This window comes from Fukomys damarensis, unplaced genomic scaffold, assembly GCF_012274545.1.
Source record: "Fukomys damarensis isolate Sample0158 unplaced genomic scaffold, DMR_v1.0_HiC HiC_scaffold_5, whole genome shotgun sequence".
Lineage (NCBI taxonomy): Eukaryota > Metazoa > Chordata > Mammalia > Rodentia > Bathyergidae > Fukomys > Fukomys damarensis.
This window is the reverse complement of record NW_022900917.1, coordinates 20055590-20073329: the sequence shown is the minus strand read 5'-3', so window position 1 is coordinate 20073329 and position 17740 is coordinate 20055590. Positions and strand designations below refer to the sequence as shown.

Below are 17740 nucleotides of genomic sequence, written 5' to 3'. Positions count from 1 at the left end.
TTTTTTTTTTTTTTTTTTTTTAACCAGTAATCGAACTTGGGACCTTGTGCTTGCAAGGCAGGTGGCAGAACCACTGAGCTAAATACCCAGCCCTAGTTTCCTATAATTGTAAAGTGTGGGTTACTTTTTTTGCGGGGAGACAAGGTCTCACTATATAGTTAAGGCTGGCTTTGAACTCACTAGGGAGCCCAGGCTGGTCTTGAACTTATAGCAACCCTCCTGCCTAAGCCTCCAGATTGCTGCCTGCAAGTGTCAGTCACTTTTATGGACTGAAAGTGATTGCTGGCTTCTATAATATAATTTTCAATATATTTTAATTCAATAAAATAACCAAAAAAGATTTTCTACTTTTTATTTTTATTTTTTGGTTTTTTGAGACAGGGTCTCACTATGAACTCACTATGTAGCCCAGGCTGGTCTCGAACTCACAGCGATCCTCCTGCCTCAGCCTCCCAAGTGCTGGGATTACAGGCGTGCACCACCATGCCTGGCTCAATATTTTCTTTTCTGACCTCCCCCCACCAAAATAAATAAGGAGTCTTTTAGGTCTGGGGATTTAGCTCAGTGGCACTGTGCCCACCTCTCAAATTCAAGGTCCTGAGTTCAGTCCCAGATACTGCAAAAACAAAAGGAGTCTTTTGGACAAGAAATAATAGCTTTCAAAATTAAACATTCTCCCCTTCCCCAGTAATATTTATATTAGAGAGTAAGAATAGATAAAATGCTGATTTTATTGACTGAAATGAGAAGAAAGACTAACAGGCTTTCCTTGATTAAAGAACCTGAGTCATGGGTTTTATCTGATATATAGGGAAAATTATCTGTTTGACTTAAACTCAGATGACTGACAGTTTTCAGAAAATCACATGGAAATTACCGAGAAAATAATATATACTGGGTTAGGGATTTAGCTCAATGGTTCTGCCACCTGCCTTGCAAGCACAAGGTCCTGAGTTCTATCCCTGGTACTGAAAAAAAAAAGAAAAGGAAAGAATATACTTCGGCTGCCTGCTTTACAAGCTCAAGGTCCTGAGTTCAATCCCTGGTACCAAAAAAAAAAAAAATAATAATAATGATATACTACAGCTAGCCAGAACTGCAGGATTTTTAAGGGTTTATTCCAAAAGACAGTTCCAGTTGATGAAATCCAGTTGTCTTAGGTGACTCCTCCTGTGTATGCAATATTTTAGTGACAGTTATTACAAAATAAAACAGATTTGTGATTATTTGCAGTTAAAACTTTCAGGGCTGGGGATTTAGCTCAGCAGTTCGGTGGCCTGCCTTGCAAGTGCAAGGACCCAAGTTCAATCCCCGGTACCAAAAAAAAAAAAAAACTCAAAATTGTCTTATAGCCGGGTGTGGTGGTGCACACCTATAATCCCAGCACTTGGGAGGCTGAGGCAGTAGGATCGCTGTGCTGTGAGACCAGCCTGGGCTACATAGTGAGTTCCAGGTCAGTCTCAGTCTCGACTACATAGTGAGACCCTGTCTCAAAAAATGAAAACAAAACAACAAAAACAAAAATTGTCCTGTAATGTTTGCTTTACTCTAAAGGGGAAGAGGAAATATTCCTCCATATCATATTCATATATATATATATATATATATACACATACATATATGTGTGTATGTATGTGCCTGTTTGTGTATAATATTTAGCTCAGTTACAAGTCTGCAGTTTCATTGCTAAACACCAAAGCTCCACTGAATACCACTGAGATCAGAACGAAGGCCTGAAAAGGTTAAAACCGTTAACTTCCCCTCTTCCTCCTCTTTTTTTTTTTTTTTTTTTCTTTTCTTTTTAACTTCTGGGCTTTCCCATATTGCAGTATAGTGTGAGGGAATAATTTCCAACATCTACGAAGGTGACATTTCCTAGTATAACATGGTGGTCCAGGGGTGCAGAAGGTGGGACACGCTGCCTCTGGTAAGCGACAGGCCCGGGGCAGGTTGACTTGGCCAGCCCCAGGGGCTCACTCATCCCAGCTCCACCTTCCCTTCCACATCTCCGCGCTGTGCCAGTGGCTCAGCGTCAATCCCTATAAACAGGGTTCCTCAAGTTAGCAAAACAAACCAAAAAACAGGATATTCAATTAAAGGAACGTTTCAGATAAATAACAATTTTTAGTATAAGTATGTCCCCCAGATTGCATGGGACACGCTTATACTAGTATGTCCTGAATTTTATCTGGCAATGCTAATATAATTGAAAACCCCCACAGCCTTGACAGTGCAGGGCGCGGATGGGCTATGTCTGCTTGCTCTGAGCTCAGTAGTAAAATTGCCACACTTGGGGCTTCAGATTGGGTGAGGGGACAGATCTGATCTTTAAGGGAAATTCAACCCTGTTGCCAAAAGAAGGGTAATACTGGGCTACAGTGTTGAGTAATTGATGGATTTTCTTATATGCATTTATCCTATCCAAGAAGAAGCTATTCAGTGCAATGTATTGTGGTTGCTTTGTAAAGTACATTTTAAACTTGAATTCTACCAAGCCAGTGTGTTAACACTTTCTAAATATCCAATTTTATATTTGTACCAATTGTAGCATCTGTGACTAAAAGCTGATTTAGTCTGAGCCATATTTCAAATTAGCCATATGAAATAAGACTGCAGTCCTGAGAGTTATTTGTATTTCTGTTTCTGCATCCTTGTTGCTCATTTACACGTCTGCATAATGTCTAGTAAGGTTTCTGTATGGTATGAAGCTGACGTACCACAGGGGAACTTCTCCATATTAGTTCCAGTGTTAGATCTGCCTGTTACAGTCATCCCTAGAGAGCTGAGAGGAATGGGTTCTGAGAGCCCTGGGGGTACCAGAACCACAGATGCTCCAGACCCTTACAAAACGCGGTGTATTTGCTTATAACCTATGTGCGTCCTCTCTTACACTTGGAATCATCTCTGTTACTTGTATTGTCTAAAACACTGTGGATATTATCTAAGTAGTTGTTAAACTATATATTTTAGGGAATGTGACAGGTAAAATTACATGCTCAACATAGATTTTTTTTTCCTGAATAATATTTATCAGCAGCTAGCTGAATGCACAGACCTAGAAACTACAGATATGGACAGGTGACTGTCCTAGTGTAGTGACTTGTGCTTCATTTTCCCCAGGTCTGAACTGAGGATGAGATGATAATCTTACAGGTGACATGTAGGGATGGAATAAGTTGATCCACAGTAAGGTCCCTGGTCCTCCAGCCTCAGTCTCCAGAGTGCTAGGAATACAGCTTGTGCCATCACACCCAGCTTGATTTGAAAGTTTTTATTAGAAATTATTTTTAAAGTTCTCTTAGATTTTATTTATGTATTTATTTGGAAAAAGGGGTCTCTCTGGGTAGTTCAGGCTGGCCTCAAACTCACAGAGGTCCTCCTGCCTTATCTTCCCATGCTAGATTTTTTTTTTTTTTGTACCTGGGATCAAACTCAGGACCTTGCCCACTTGGCTTGCGAGGCAGGTGTGGAGCCACTGAACTAAATCCCCAACCCTAAATTTTAATTTTAAAAAGTTGTTTTAACTGTTTTTAAATTTTTTGGTATTTGTACTGAGCCTCTACTATCAAGAATGCTGTGATACCTTGGGGGCCCAGCCTAAAGAATGCATGCAGTAGGTGCTGGGTGGGGAGCTGAAGGTCAGATGCCTTAAACTCACAGGAATACAAAGCGTAGGGAGGCGTGGGAAGGGCCAACTCACCTGTAGCTGTCTTTTGTCAATGCTCTACTTCTCAGGTATTTGCCATGTAAATATCAGCTACTACGCCTGGCTACAATAAGAGTGTGTACTTTCTTGGGCTGAGGATTTAGCTCAGTGGTTCCAGCACCTCCCTCATAAGTGCAAGGTCCCGAGTTCGATCCCCAATACCAAAAAAAAAAAAAGGGTGTACTTCTTATGTTTTAGTCCTTGGGGAATTTGAAATCAATTTTGTGGCTACTAAAAATTAAATGTAGAGACTGCAACATTCTCTATTCATAAAAAAAATTCTTTAACAGTCTTTATTCATTTTTTCCCCAGTGTTTGAAAGATGCATGGTGATCCCGAAGCCATCCGACAAGAAAATTAGCAACTTCAAAGGAAGTTTGTCTACACTCAGGCTGCAGTATTTTAAGCAAACATGATTCGACAGTGGACCTGTGCCTTATCTTTTGGTGGAGTGAAAAATTTGAGCCAGTGAAGCCAAATCCTTTCAGCAAACAGCATGCAGCGTACCTGGCTCCTTGCTGATTATGAACAGGCATTTAAAATGTGAATTTGAAATCAGATGTCTCTATTACTTCCAGCTAAAGTGGCATCATTGACGTTTCCTAAATTTAAAAAGTCCCGGATTAAAGAATTCACTAGTGTCTACTGTCTCCACCATGAAGGCTATTGAGGAAGCTCCATTTGTGTACTTCTGTTCCTTTGCCTCCATCTCCCCTCTTCTGCGTGGTCATGTCCTCTTGCTAAGCAATTCAAGCATTAGGCCTTGGACTACTTAAATCACAATTTCAAAAGAGAAAGAAAAGAGCGGGCATGGTGACATGTGCCTATAATCCCAGCATTCAGGGAGGCCGAGGCAGGAAGATCGCCATGAGTTCGAGGACAGCTTGGGCTACATAGTGAGACCCCTGTCTCCAAAAACTTAAAGGAAAAAGAAAACCAATATTTTCCCAATCTCTTGGCCATCATGATGTCTTTACGATGGTTTTAGAAATACCTAAGAGAGGCTGGAGGTGGAGCTCAGTAGTAGAGTGCTCGCCTGTCATGCACAAAGCCCTGCCTTCCATCCCCAGCACCACAAAAACTCAACAGCCGAGGATAAACTGGACGCAATGGGACACCCTCCACAACACATACATAGTTAAGTTTGGGATCTTTTTCTCAGCAGGTACCAGTTGTAAATAAGAATGAAGTAGGGGCCAAAAATACAAAATCAAAAATGAAGCAGCTACATATAGTTAGTAATTTTAGTTGGAACTGTAACTGAATATTGTGGCTTTATAGGTATTGTTTCATATTGTACTTCTTTTTTCTTTTTTGATGGCTTGGACTTTCATAAAGAAATCCACTAGTTTTTAATACAACCAAAATAAGACAATTTGAACAGTGTATTCTGGAAAGCAACATACTAACTATACTAAAGTAAATGCTTGTATATATTAAAATAGACTTAAACCTTTTTCTGTAATGTCTTCATTGTCAAATAATTAAAATTTTCCAATGCATAGGACTGTAGTCAGCATGCTAGACTGAGGGTTAAACACTGATGCAGTAAGCAGGTACTGATGCCTTCAGTGTTTAGCACTGTGGTTAGCTATGTTTGTGCTACAAAAGTGCAATATTAGACACTCGCTAACTAGTTCTGCTGCCTCGTGTAACTCCAAAAAGGAAGACAGGATTTGATTCAGTGCACATGCATCTTTGTTACTCATATTGTCCTTTGCTTGGATCCAATGCCATGCAGATTTTTGTGGCTGCTATTTTTACTTTGCATTACTTGGATCAACACCTTGAATGAAGAGCCAAACAGTACCCTCTACTGACCAGCAGGGACCCTGTAACTGCAATAGGGAAAAACATCTGTGTGTGAAAATTGGTGAGAACTGGCACTTAAGATCACAAAGAAAATTCTTGGTACTTTATGCCTTAAGATGCTCTCTGCCCAAAGCTCTGAAAGACTGATAGGCAGTAATACTGCTACACTACTGAGTTTTGTAGAATTGTTACATTTGATAATAAAAATTGCCTGCTTAATCTCATTGCTTGCATTCCTTTGTTTTAGAATTACTATGGTGGAACGGCGTGGGTAAGCTGTCCTTGTTAGGTTTTTTTCTAAATTCTCCATAAGTACAGTAATAATAAAGCCATCCATGCTGTATGTAATCCCAGCTATTAAGCTGAAGGAGGGTCAAGACCAACTTGGGCAATTTAATGAGGCTCTGCCTCAACATAAAAGCGGGGAATGGGGCCAGAGATTTAGCTCTGATGCCATTACTGCCTTGCAAGCACGAGGACCTGAGTTCGATCTCCGGTACCGGGGGAAAAAAATCCGGTGCCCAGAAATAAGATATAAAAGCAGGCCGCGAGTAGCTCTTAAGATGCTCTCTGCCCAAAGCTCTGAAAGACTGATAGGCAGTAATACTGCTACACTACTGAGTTTTGTAGAATTGTTACATTTGATAATAAAAATTGCCTGCTTAATCTCATTGCTTGCATTCCTTTGTTTTAGAATTACTATGGTGGAACGGCGTGGGTAAGCTGTCCTTGTTAGGTTTTTTTCTAAATTCTCCATAAGTACAGTAATAATAAAGCCATCCATGCTGTATGTAATCCCAGCTATTAAGCTGAAGGAGGGTCAAGACCAACTTGGGCAATTTAATGAGGCTCTGCCTCAACATAAAAGCGGGGAATGGGGCCAGAGATTTAGCTCTGATGCCATTACTGCCTTGCAAGCACGAGGACCTGAGTGAGATCTCCGGTACCGGGGGAAAAAAATCCGGTGCCCAGAAATAAGATATAAAAGCAGGCCGGGGATTTAGCTCAGTGGTTCCGCTGCCTGCCTCACAAGCACAAGGACCCGAGTTTGATCCCCGGTACCCCCCCCCAAAAAAAAAGATATAAAAACAAAACTATTCTTGATGAATACTAGTCAAATAACCATGCTTAGAGTGTAAGTCGTTGAAACTTTGGTATAATTTTGTATTCTTGTGTGCCGTACTGGAATTGAACCTAGGGCCTCATGCTAGGCAAGCACTACCACTGAGCTCCATTCTCAGCCCTGATTTTGATTTTTTGGGGGTACCAGTGATCGAACTCAGGCCCTTGCGTGCGCCTACAAGGCACATGGTGAAACCACTGAGCTAAATCCCCAGCCCTGAAATTCTTAACAGCTGTGATATCTAACCCTGTGGTCTTCCTGATGAATCTGTGTGCCTAATAATTTGGTTTATCATTGTTCTGTGTTGAGCCTACAGCCTTTCACATGCCAACAAGCGCTGCACTACTGAGCTACATCCTAGTGTGCAGACAGCCTGCAAACCTATTTAAGCTACATAAAACTAGTAAGAGCTAGACCTGTAATGCTTATGAATCCACAGCTTCTTTCTCTTTGCTGATGCTGAATTCTCTCCTTCAAATTCTGTCCTCATTTTAGGACTCAGGTTGAGCACTGCCAACTCCTCACACTTCAGAGCAGCAAACACCAACACTATCAACACTTATTTGACATCCCTACTCTTGTTACAGAGCCCGGACGTATTAGCAGTTTTAAGAGTATAACCTCAAGGACAGGGAGTGTACTTGTATTTCCCTCAATGTCTAGCACGTTCCCATTTCCCGTCTGCTCGATGTGTTTTTTGTTAAGCATTCATAGTATGAAGTGTAGTTCACTCGGAAACTTCTTTCAGTCCTAGTCTTCAATGACATCATTTATAAAAGTGGAGAAATCCAGTTCGGTTTTGTCCCTCAGCCTCGGGTCTTTCTGATATTGCATGTGGCGAGGAGGCAGCTGAGTTCCTGGCAGGTTCCTCCTCGCTGTGATAACCTCCAGCAGGCTTTCTGGGTTCTCCTGCTACTTCCTGCCTATGCAGGATCTACGCACGGGCGGGGCTGGTGTTCTGCCCTCTGCCTCCCGGGTAGTTTCTGGTGTAACTGCTCTCTTCACGCAGCAGAGAAAGGCAGCGAGGTGGAGGAGGAGGAGGAGGAGGAGGGTGTGGACTTGAGTAAGGGTAGCAGGGAAGGAAAGGAGAATGAGGATAAAGAGGACCAGAATGTGTAAGAGACCCTGTGATTCCATCCTTACCCCAGTTCTTCGTGACTTCATAGTGCTGGAGACATACACTGCAAGTAGGTATCGAATGACTAAATGTACAGGTACGTTCATTCATGCAGTGGAGACTGATGTGACTTTCTGCTGAGAATTCTCTGATTTTGGACTGACAATGTAGCTCAGGGGAACAGCACTTGCCCAGCATGCACAACGCCCTGGGTTTGATCGGTAGCATCAGACATAAAGAATTTCATTTTTGTTTTGGCAGCACATACACTAAAAATAGAAATAAAGAAATTTAATAAACTCCATTATTACCTTTGTCTATTTTATTTTATTCATTTATTTTTGTACCGGGGATCGAACCCAGGACTTTGCACTTGTGAGGCAGGCGGCAGAACCACTGAGCTAAACTGCCAACCCTGTCTATTTTATTGGTGCTTGGGATTGAACCCATGGCCAGCACAGCTCTACCCCCTGGCTCCTGCACAGCCCCTACAGAGTGAATGTTGGTAAGATTGCAACATTTTTTAGTACCATTTTACCAATTTTAAATATTTTAATCCATTATTAATGGATGGCTTTTACATTAGAGTGTAAATTCAAAGAATTGCTTTTTACACTGAATTACACCTCCCAAGAGGCAATTTGGTGTAGAATTTACTACACGTGCTTTTGGCTGCTTATGCCATCTACTGGACACACTGTGCTACTAGTTTTAAGGGTCCTAGTCTCAACCAGGACTTTCCATCAGGATTCTAACAGGACTTCAAATTACATTTATTTATTTGTTTATTTGTTTGTTTGTTTATTCGGTTGGTTGGTAGGGTTAGTTTTTTGAGACAGGGTCTCATCATGTAGTTCAGGCAGCTCTGGCAGGACTTGAATTCATTATGTAGCTCGGGCTGGCCTTGAACTCATGGCAATCATCCTGCCTCATACTCCTGAGTGCTGGGATCACAGGGATGCACCACCGCACTCAGATTGCCTATTTATTTATTTATCTGCAGTACTAGAAATTGAATCCAGGGCCTTGCAAATTCTAAAAAAGTGCTCTATACTAATAAACTATATCTCCAGCCCCTTTTTATTTTGTTTATTTTTGGTACCAGGGATCAAACTCAAGACCTTACGCTTGCGAGGCAGGTGGCAGAACCACTGAGCTAAATCCCTGGCCTGCCCCTTTTTATTTTTACTTTTAAATTTTGAGATAGGATCTAAGTTGCCCAGGTGGGCCTTGAACTCCTGCCACAGTCTCCTCATGGCTGGGATTACAGGCCTGTGCTACTGTACCTTGTATTTTTTTTTTAAACCAAAACTAGTGAAAAATGATCAGTTAAAAAGAAAACTATTAGAAAATGGTGAGAAAGGAGCCACACATGGTGCACACCTTAATCCCAGGACTCAGAAAGCTGAGGCAGAAGGATCACTAGGAGCTCAAGGCTGGGGTGCATGTCTGTAATCCCAGCTACGTACGAGGGAAACCAGGAGGATCTGAAGCTTGAAGCCAACCCAGGCAAAATGGCAAGACTTACTTAAAAAAGAAAGGAAAAAAAAGTCATGGCATTTTTGCTGTGACACATAAATTGTTAGGATGATAAATGAAAATTTTGATGAAAAACGCTTTTCTACAAATCACTGTGTTCTGTGGATGTCAGCACCCACAGTGTGGAGTGTGAGGGCCCTGGTAATGGGGAGCAGCCTGCACTGGCTGAGAAGGGCTTCAGAATCAGTCTCAGGATTGCATCAGGCCCCCAAGTCTAACGGGGGGCCTTGGTAAGGTGGGAAAGCAATAGAAGCAACTCCGTCCATCAGGGATTTCGGGATTTCAGGGATTTTTCACGACTAATTGATTCTAGGTATTCATAGTCCACTTGCTATCCACCTGTCTTCTTTCAAATTTGTTTGTTTGTTTTTGTTGTTGTTTTGAGACAAGGACTTGCCATGTATTCCAGGCTGGCCTCGACCTCATGGTGATCCTCCTGCCTCAGCCTCCAGAGTGCTGGCATTACAGGCATGCGCCACCATGCCCAACTAAAATAGAGACTTGAATTTGTCCTTCATATGTGCCAAGAAGGCCTGACAGCAATTGGTGCTAGACGTCCTCCAGTGACTCAGTATCAATCCCTATAAACAGGGTTCCTCAAGTTAGCAAAACAAACCAAAAAACAGGATTCAATTAAAGTATTCTAGGTATTCATAGTCCACTTGCTATCCACCTGTCTTCTTTCAAATTTGTTTGTTTGTTTTTGTTGTTGTTTTGAGACAAGGACTTGCCATGTATTCCAGGCTGGCCTCGACCTCATGGTGATCCTCCTGCCTCAGCCTCCAGAGTGCTGGCATTACAGGCATGCGCCACCATGCCCAACTAAAATAGAGACTTGAATTTGTCCTTCATATGTGCCAAGAAGGCCTGACAGCAATTGGTGCTAGACGTCCTCCAGTGACTCAGTATCAATCCCTATAAACAGGGTTCCTCAAGTTAGCAAAACAAACCAAAAAACAGGATATTCAATTAAAGGAGCGTTTCAGATAAATAATTTTTAGTGTAAGTATGTCCCCAAAATTGCATGGGACACGCTTATACTAATATGTCCTGAATTTTATCTGGTAATGCTAATATAATTGAATTCAATTTTATAAATATGTAGACTGCTCAAAAAAAGAATCATGGTCAAAGTTTGAAACCTGGTGGGGCATGGTGGTGTATGCCTGTAATCCCAGGACTCAGGAAGCCAAGGCAGGAGGATTGCTGTGAGTTTGAGGCCAGCCTGGGCTACATAGTAGGACCATGACTAAATAATACAAAACAAAAATAAGAGCAGAAAGTACAGTGGACACTTGACTTATGAACTCAATCAGTTCCCAAGGGTCGGTTGTATCTAAGTCAATACAACTGAGATCTGGATGTTTACTTGCATACATGCTATAGATAGCAAGAGGCAGATCTTCCATTAACCTAGTTAACCCAAGTTGTCATATGTCAGGCTGGTCATAACTTGAGGATGCACTGTACACTATTATATTTCACCTTTATGATCCACTATCTGACTTTCCAGTGAAAACCAATGGAGTCAAAGTAGGGACCATGGGACCATATATTCCTTCCAAGTGGGATACATTTTTTTTTTTAAGTATTCTATTTAAATAGTTTAGGGCTGGGGATTTAGCTCAGTGGTTCTGTCGCCTGCCTCGCAAGTGCAAGAACCATTTAAATAGTTTAGAATTGGTTATAAAAGAAATCTTGATATAATTTTCTAAAATATAGGATTTTTCCTTTGTTTTGTTTTTGAGACAGGGTGTCACTATGTTATTGAGACTGACCTGGAACTCACTATGTAGTCCTGGTTGGTCTCGAACTCACAGTGACCCTCCTGCCTCAGCCTCCCAAGTGCTGGGATTACAGGCGTGCGCCACCACACCCAGCTAAAATACAGGATTTTTGCTGACTATGTTAGCTCAGCTTTATTTTCTTCCTTTTTAAAGAAAAGAAGAAGCCGGGCATGTATCCCATTGGTTTCAAGACAATTAAACACTGGTTATGGTGGCGCACACCTGTAATCCCAGCACTTGGGAGACTGAGGCGGTAGGATCTCTAGAAGTTCGAGGTCAGCCTGGGCCTCATAGTTACTTCAAGGCCACAGTGAGACCTCGTCTCAAACAACAACAAGAAAAAAACACCAAACAAGGAAAGTCTTTTTTTTCACATTTTGTATTAGTCCATGTTCACAGTACATGATTCATCACAGAGGATGCGTACGTGTTCACAACACATCTTAATTTTCGTCCCCTCCTCTACTCTCTCTACAACCCTTCTTCCTCTCCACATTTACAAAAGCCGTATTTAGTAGTTATTGTTCTTTGGTTCTTTTTTGTTTTGTTTGTTTGTTTTTTGAGACAGGGTCTCACTATGTAGTTGAGACTGCCCTGGAACACACTGTGTAGCCCAGGATGGTCTCAAACTCACAGTGATCCTCCTGCCTCAGCCTCCCGAGTGCTGGGATTATAGGCATGCGCCACCACACACGGCTTGTTTTGTTTTTTGGGACAGTCTTGCCATGTGGCCCAGGCTGGCTTTGAACTTGTGGCAATCCTCCTGCCACAGCCAAGTAATGGGATTATAGGTGAGCAACACACACCCAGCTTTTTTTCCTTTAAACACCCTTTCCTTCCTTCCCTGACCTCTCCACCCTCTTCAGAGGCTTTTTATATTCTTCTTATATTTAAGCAGCACGTTATGCTTGACACAATCAATTTATTACATATTGCATCTAGTGAGTCATCACTTCCTGTACATTTTATTTCCACCATCTGTTTTTCTTTTTCTTTTTTTCCTTTTTTTTTTTGAGAGTCTGTCTGTGTAGTTCAGTCTGGCCTCAAACTCACAGCAATCCTCCTGCCTCAACCTCCCTGGTGCTGGGATTACAGGCGTGCGCCACCACAGCCAGCACAACTGGCTTTTGGGGATTTATGTGAAACGTTACTGCTGCCAGGCAACATCTTCAGTTGTTCAAGGTTCTGTCTTTTTCTATGAAGTATATATTTTGTTTTGGGGGTTTTCTGTTTGTTTATTTTGTTTTGTTTTTGGTACCAGGGATTGAACAGACCTTGCACTTGTGAGGCAGGCAGTGGCACCAAGGAGCTAAATCCCTGGCCCTGAAGTAAATATTTTGAATAAAAAGCAATCTCTTTCCCTTACAGCAGATTACACTGATTTGGGGATAAGATATTCTACTCCACATTCTATGTATTGGTTTTGGAATTCAGGCTCAGATTATTTTTATTGGGGAATATTCTCACTAGTCCATTGTTTTCTACCTAACACTGAATTGAATACTCATCTCTTTTTTCATATTTACATTTGAAGAAGCTCTTTCCCCTTTATTATGTCCCCCCCACTGTGTAGAGCAATTAAATCCATTGATCACCTTGAGATGACTACAAAAAAATTACAGGGTGGGCCAGGGATTTAGCTCAGTGGTTCCTCTCACAAGCCCAGGGACCCAAACTGGATCCCTGGTACCAAACAAACAAACAAACAAAAAGTACAGGGTATTGAAAACTCTTTGACTTCCTTGGTGACCACTGTATTGGTCTGTCTTCGCGGTAGCTCTTCCAGCCCGTCTGATAAACAGGACACTGGCGCATCTGCAGCCCACGTCCAGAGGCCCTGTCACATCCTGTGCTTACAGGTCTGTCTCAGTTACTTTTCTCTTGCTGACAAAAATACCCAACACCCAGACTTAAAGAAATAAATGTTTATTCGGCTCACAGTTCGTAGAGGTTTCAGTCCATAGTGGGTTGGCTCCAAAGCAGGGCGGCACATGGCAGAGGGGCATCAAAGGGAAGAAACGGTCCATGGCAAAGCAGGGCAGACAGAAGGCAGCCAGCAGGGAAGTAGCAAGCAGCTAGACACAGCAACTGGAGAGAGACCTTTACTCCCTTATAGTTTATGCAGGCTACTGCCCTTAGGGTGCAGAGCACTCACACCTGGGTGGGGCACCCTTAATCCTACCCAGAACTGTGCCAAACCAATCAGTGGACTCATTTCGTAACCACACGCTTTTAATTCCAACGTCACACACTCCAGATCCAGCCCCCTCCGAAAAGCCTCACCTATGACCTCAGCGGCCTTGCGGGGGACATACAGATAAGAGCCATAACAAGGCCTAGACTTTGTTTTCTGTCTGGTTTGACCAGAAGTCTTTTCTGGTCCTCTATTTCTAACTCTTTGGGCAGTGTTGAAGGCAAAAGACACATTTACTTGCAACCAAAGGCATAAAAGGAATTCCTGGAACTGTTTTTGCATAGCACTGAAAAATGATGGCTTTTACCCAACTATCCTTTGGTCTTACTTTTTTTTTTTTTTTTTTTTTTTTTTTTTTTGGTACCGGGGATTGAACTCAGGTCCTTGCATTTGCAAGGCAGGCCACCGAACCACTGAGATAAATCCCCAGCCCCAACCCACCTATCCTAACTTAATAAAGGTGCTTTCAGCAAAAGCCTTGCTACCTGCTAAGAAAGGAACATTTAAAATTACCTCCTGACTTCAGCAAGTTCTGTGCTTGTTTCTCCCACTCTGAAATGAGTTACTTCCTAAATTTGCTTCCGCGTACTTCTGGGGAAAAGATCCTGGTGTTTCCTGGGGAATGGCAGCTACAATAAAAGTGCAGAGATACACCTTGTAATAAATTAAGATGGATGTGATCATTCTGTATGGCAAACATGTACCAATACAATTTTTAAAGGTTAAAAAAAAATCTTAGCAAGGCATAATGGCACACGCCCGTGATCTCAACCTTTGAGAAGAGGCAAAAGGATCACTGCAAGTCTAAGGCCAACCTGGACTCCACAGCGAATTCAAAGCCAGCCTGAACTTTATAGTGAAACTCTGCCTCAAAACCACCACCACGACAACAATAAAACCCAACTTTTTCTTCCTTTTTTTTTTTTTTGAGTATGTAGGTCAGGCTGGCCTTGAACTCACAGGAGTACTCCTGGCTTAGCCTACTGAGTGCTGGGATCACAGGTGTGTGCCACCATAGCAGCTATAATCCAATCTTTTTCTTTTTTCTTTTGGGTTTTTTGAGACAGGGTCTCACTATGTAGTTGAAACTGACCTCAAACTCATTATATAGCTCAGGCTGGTCTCAAACTCACAGCAATCCTCCTGCCTCAGCCTCCCGAGTGCTAGGATTACAGGCGTGCACCACCACGCCCGGCTTCCAATCTTTTTCAAAAGAGTTTTGCTCTCTGTATTTCCATACTGAGTTTTCAAATCACTTTGTCGTTTTTAGAAAAAAACTTCTAGATATTTTCATGTGAATTGCATTGTCTATTAAAATCAATTTAGGAAAAATTGACATCATACCTGTTATGGCTGGTATCTAGATGTCCCTTGAAAGCCTCATGCAGTCAGTCATATGTGGAGCTTTTTCAGAGGTGGCTTAATCTAGAGCGTGTGATGCTAGGATGAAGGGTGCGGTGTGATCACTAAATGAGTCCATTGGCTTGGCATAGTTTTTTGTCATTGTTTTGGTTATTTTTAGGCAGGGTCTCCCTTTGTACTTCAGTCTGGCCCTGAACTCACTATGTAGCTCAGGCTGTCTGGAACTTGCAGTGATCCTCCTCAGCCTCCATAGTGCTGGGATTATAGGTGTGTACCATTACATTAAGTCTGGCTCTGGTTTGTCATAGGTCTGAGTAACATTAAGGGTACTTCACCCTGGGTGTGAGGGCGACCTGCCCTAAAATATAAGGCCCAGAAAGACAGCTAGTGGGTTGCTTGGCAGTTGGTTTGCTGTCTTCTGTTTGCCAAGAACTATTTCTCTTCTACGATGGCCCTCTGCCATGTACCTTGCTTTGGAGCCAGCTGCCTATGGACTGAAACCTCCACAAACTGAGCTAAATTAACCTCTTCTCTTCTAACTTTGGGTGTTGGGTATTTCGTCTCAGCAATGAGAAGAGTGACTGAAACAATAGCTGAACCCTTTGACCAATGAACATGGCATATTGTGATAGTGATCTGATTATGTCAACTTGAGTAAGCGCCCAGTTAAATCCCATCAGCATAGTTCTGGGTGTGGTTGAAGGGATTCACTGCAGACAGGAGACGCACCCCGGGTGTGAGTGACACCAACCAATAGGGTTGCTGCCTGAATGGAATAAAAGGGAAACAAGGGCTGAAGGCTCACTTCAGCGGAGCTCCTCCTCCCCTTTACTTTGAGCGCCATCTCCTGGATTCCAGCACAGACTCCTCAGTTCCCGGCAAAGACACTTTGGCCTCCTGTGTGGATTTGGTCAGGACACTACAGTGAGCTCCAGGCCTTCCACTGGATCCTTTAGACAGGCTGTTTGTATTCCTCCACACCAAACTCTGTGAGCAGCCATTTTTGGTGACCGGCAAGATGGTGGATGCTAAAGATGGTGTTTTGGACCTGGCTGCCCCTTCTACTACCCCAGTGTCCTTCAGCTTCATCCGCACCTCTGTGCAGAGGCAGCTCGCAGATAAGGGAGATGTTGAGGGGTTGGGCCCAGAGGAAAAGGATTTCAAGAAAGGGAGCTGCAGAGTGTGAAGCCCCCAGAAGCCTCCAAGGAACTGGTCATCGCACTGATCCAGAATATCTATCGCAGGCAGCCCTTGGCTCAAACCCCTGGGCCATTCTCAGAGGCCTTGGCAGATGGGGTGTTGTCCCAGGCTGTGAAGGAGATCTATAAGGAATCCAAGATGTCTCTAGAGGGGAGAGACAATGTGGGTGTTGACCCCATGCTCGCTATCCCCACGATCCAAAAAGGATGCACCCCATACTGGAAAGGTATAGACAGGGAACACCAGGCTGAGACAGTGCCAGCGTCTGATATGAGGCCGTCCCTGTGGAGGCCTATGGGCTGGCTATGCTGCGGGGCATGGGCTGGAAACCTGGTGAGGGCATTGGCCACACTTTCAAACAAGTGGTGAAGCCCTGTGTAAACTCACCGAAGCCCCAGGGGTTAGGACTGGGTGCCAACCCGACGGAGGTCCAGGCTTTGGCCCCCGACGGAGGTCCAGGCTTTGGCCTCCAACGGAGGTCCAGGCTTTGGCCTCCAGCGGCTGCTACCACCCAGCAAAGCCAGATGGGAAGCAAGAGAAGGATAAGGAAGACCAAACTCAAGGGCTGGTGCCTGGAGGTGCTGTGGTGGTCCTTTCCGGCCCTCACCAACACCTCTGTGGGAAGGTGGAAGGCTTTGATCATGACAATGTGCGGGCCATGGTTCGACTAGCAGTGGGCCAGTGCATGGTGACTGTTAGCAACTACTGCCTGCGACCTGTGTCCCAGCAGGAGTTTGCCAAGAATTCCTTGTCAGGTGAGCAGAACTTGCTCCGAGCGACAGCTTCGTCATGGAAGGCCCTCCAGAGTGAAGACCTGCATGGCTGTAGGGAGGACCCGGAAAGGAAGCGGAAACATCCTCCAGATGGACAGGATGGGCCTGCAGCCAAGCGAGACAAAGCAGCCAGCAGGAGTCAGCGCTGGCTGCACAGGGACCTGCTCGTGTGCTTCGTGGACAAGCTGCACGAGGGCGGCCAGTATTACACCACCAAGATGACGACTGAAGATGTCCTGAGCCCAGATACATGTATGTGCAGGACAGACGAAGGCCGAGTCCAGGAAGGCGTGATGGAAAACATGCTGGAGACCCTGGTTCCCAAGGTCGAGGGTGAACGTGTGACGGTGGTACTAGGCCATAGGCTGCAAAGGTGGGACGCCCGGGGGGCAGGGACCGAGGCCGGAGCCGGGCTGTGGTGCACCTGCAGAGAGAGAATCATTCGGTGGAGCTTCACTATAGTGCTGTGTGCCAGTACCGGGGCCCCACTGACTCAGATAAAGACTGACTGTGGGAGCAAACCCATGCTGAAGGCTGTTAACAGTTTTAAATTTTTCTTTTATGAAAAAATAAAACAAATTTTCATAACCAAAACAAAAAGTTCTACTGTTGAGCGATATCTAAACGCACCCTTCCCTCCGCAGACCACAATACCATTGTTTTGTTTCCAGAATATCGAGAAATGCAGACAGATATTTAGCTTAATCGGTTTTGATGATTAGCACAAGCTTCTCTCTTGCAACGGTCAAGGGGTCTGCTACGCCCAAGGACCAACCCAACTAAACCGCCGTGGCACCGACAGCAGTTGTTGTAGGTCTGAGGAGCTGTAACTTGCTCTGCGCTGGAGCTGTTTCGCCTTTGTGAAATGGGGCGGAGATGAGGGCCGGAGCTGGAAGGGTCGCTGATGATAGTCTCTGCCTCCCTGAGCCAAGGGGCAAAGTCTCGGTAGGCTCGCTGTAGCCTCCACTGTTTTGGATGGATCGGGCGAGAGGAGAGGCCACGGCGGCCCCGTCTGCCCCACGGTCCCCGGGAGAAGTGGATGGCTCTCAGAGCGCGGCGTAGACCTCAGTCTCTTTCCGGGCCGCGCAGGCCCGGGAGCCCCTGCAAAACGCTCCGGCCTGCCGCCC

General features: G+C 44.1%; 2 protein-coding genes across 2 annotated transcripts in view; both read left to right on the top strand.

The window, feature by feature from the left end:
• Esrp1 (epithelial splicing regulatory protein 1) overlaps positions 1 to 4544 on the top strand; it is a 67582-nt gene extending 63038 nt beyond the window's left edge. Inside the window, exon 15 of the mRNA XM_019206819.1 lies at positions 4019 to 4544. The gene's annotated coding sequence lies outside the window, so the exon portion shown is untranslated. The remainder of the gene's footprint in view (positions 1 to 4018) is intronic.
• An 11114-nt stretch (positions 4545 to 15658) lies between these two features.
• LOC104859110 (G-patch domain and KOW motifs-containing protein-like) lies at positions 15659 to 17121 on the top strand. The gene is given in 5 exon segments (XM_019206833.2): positions 15659 to 15800; positions 15803 to 16105; positions 16108 to 16305; positions 16356 to 16976; positions 16979 to 17121. Coding segments are annotated over 5 exon segments (1407 nt in total).
• Positions 17122 to 17740: the final 619 nt, after the last annotated feature.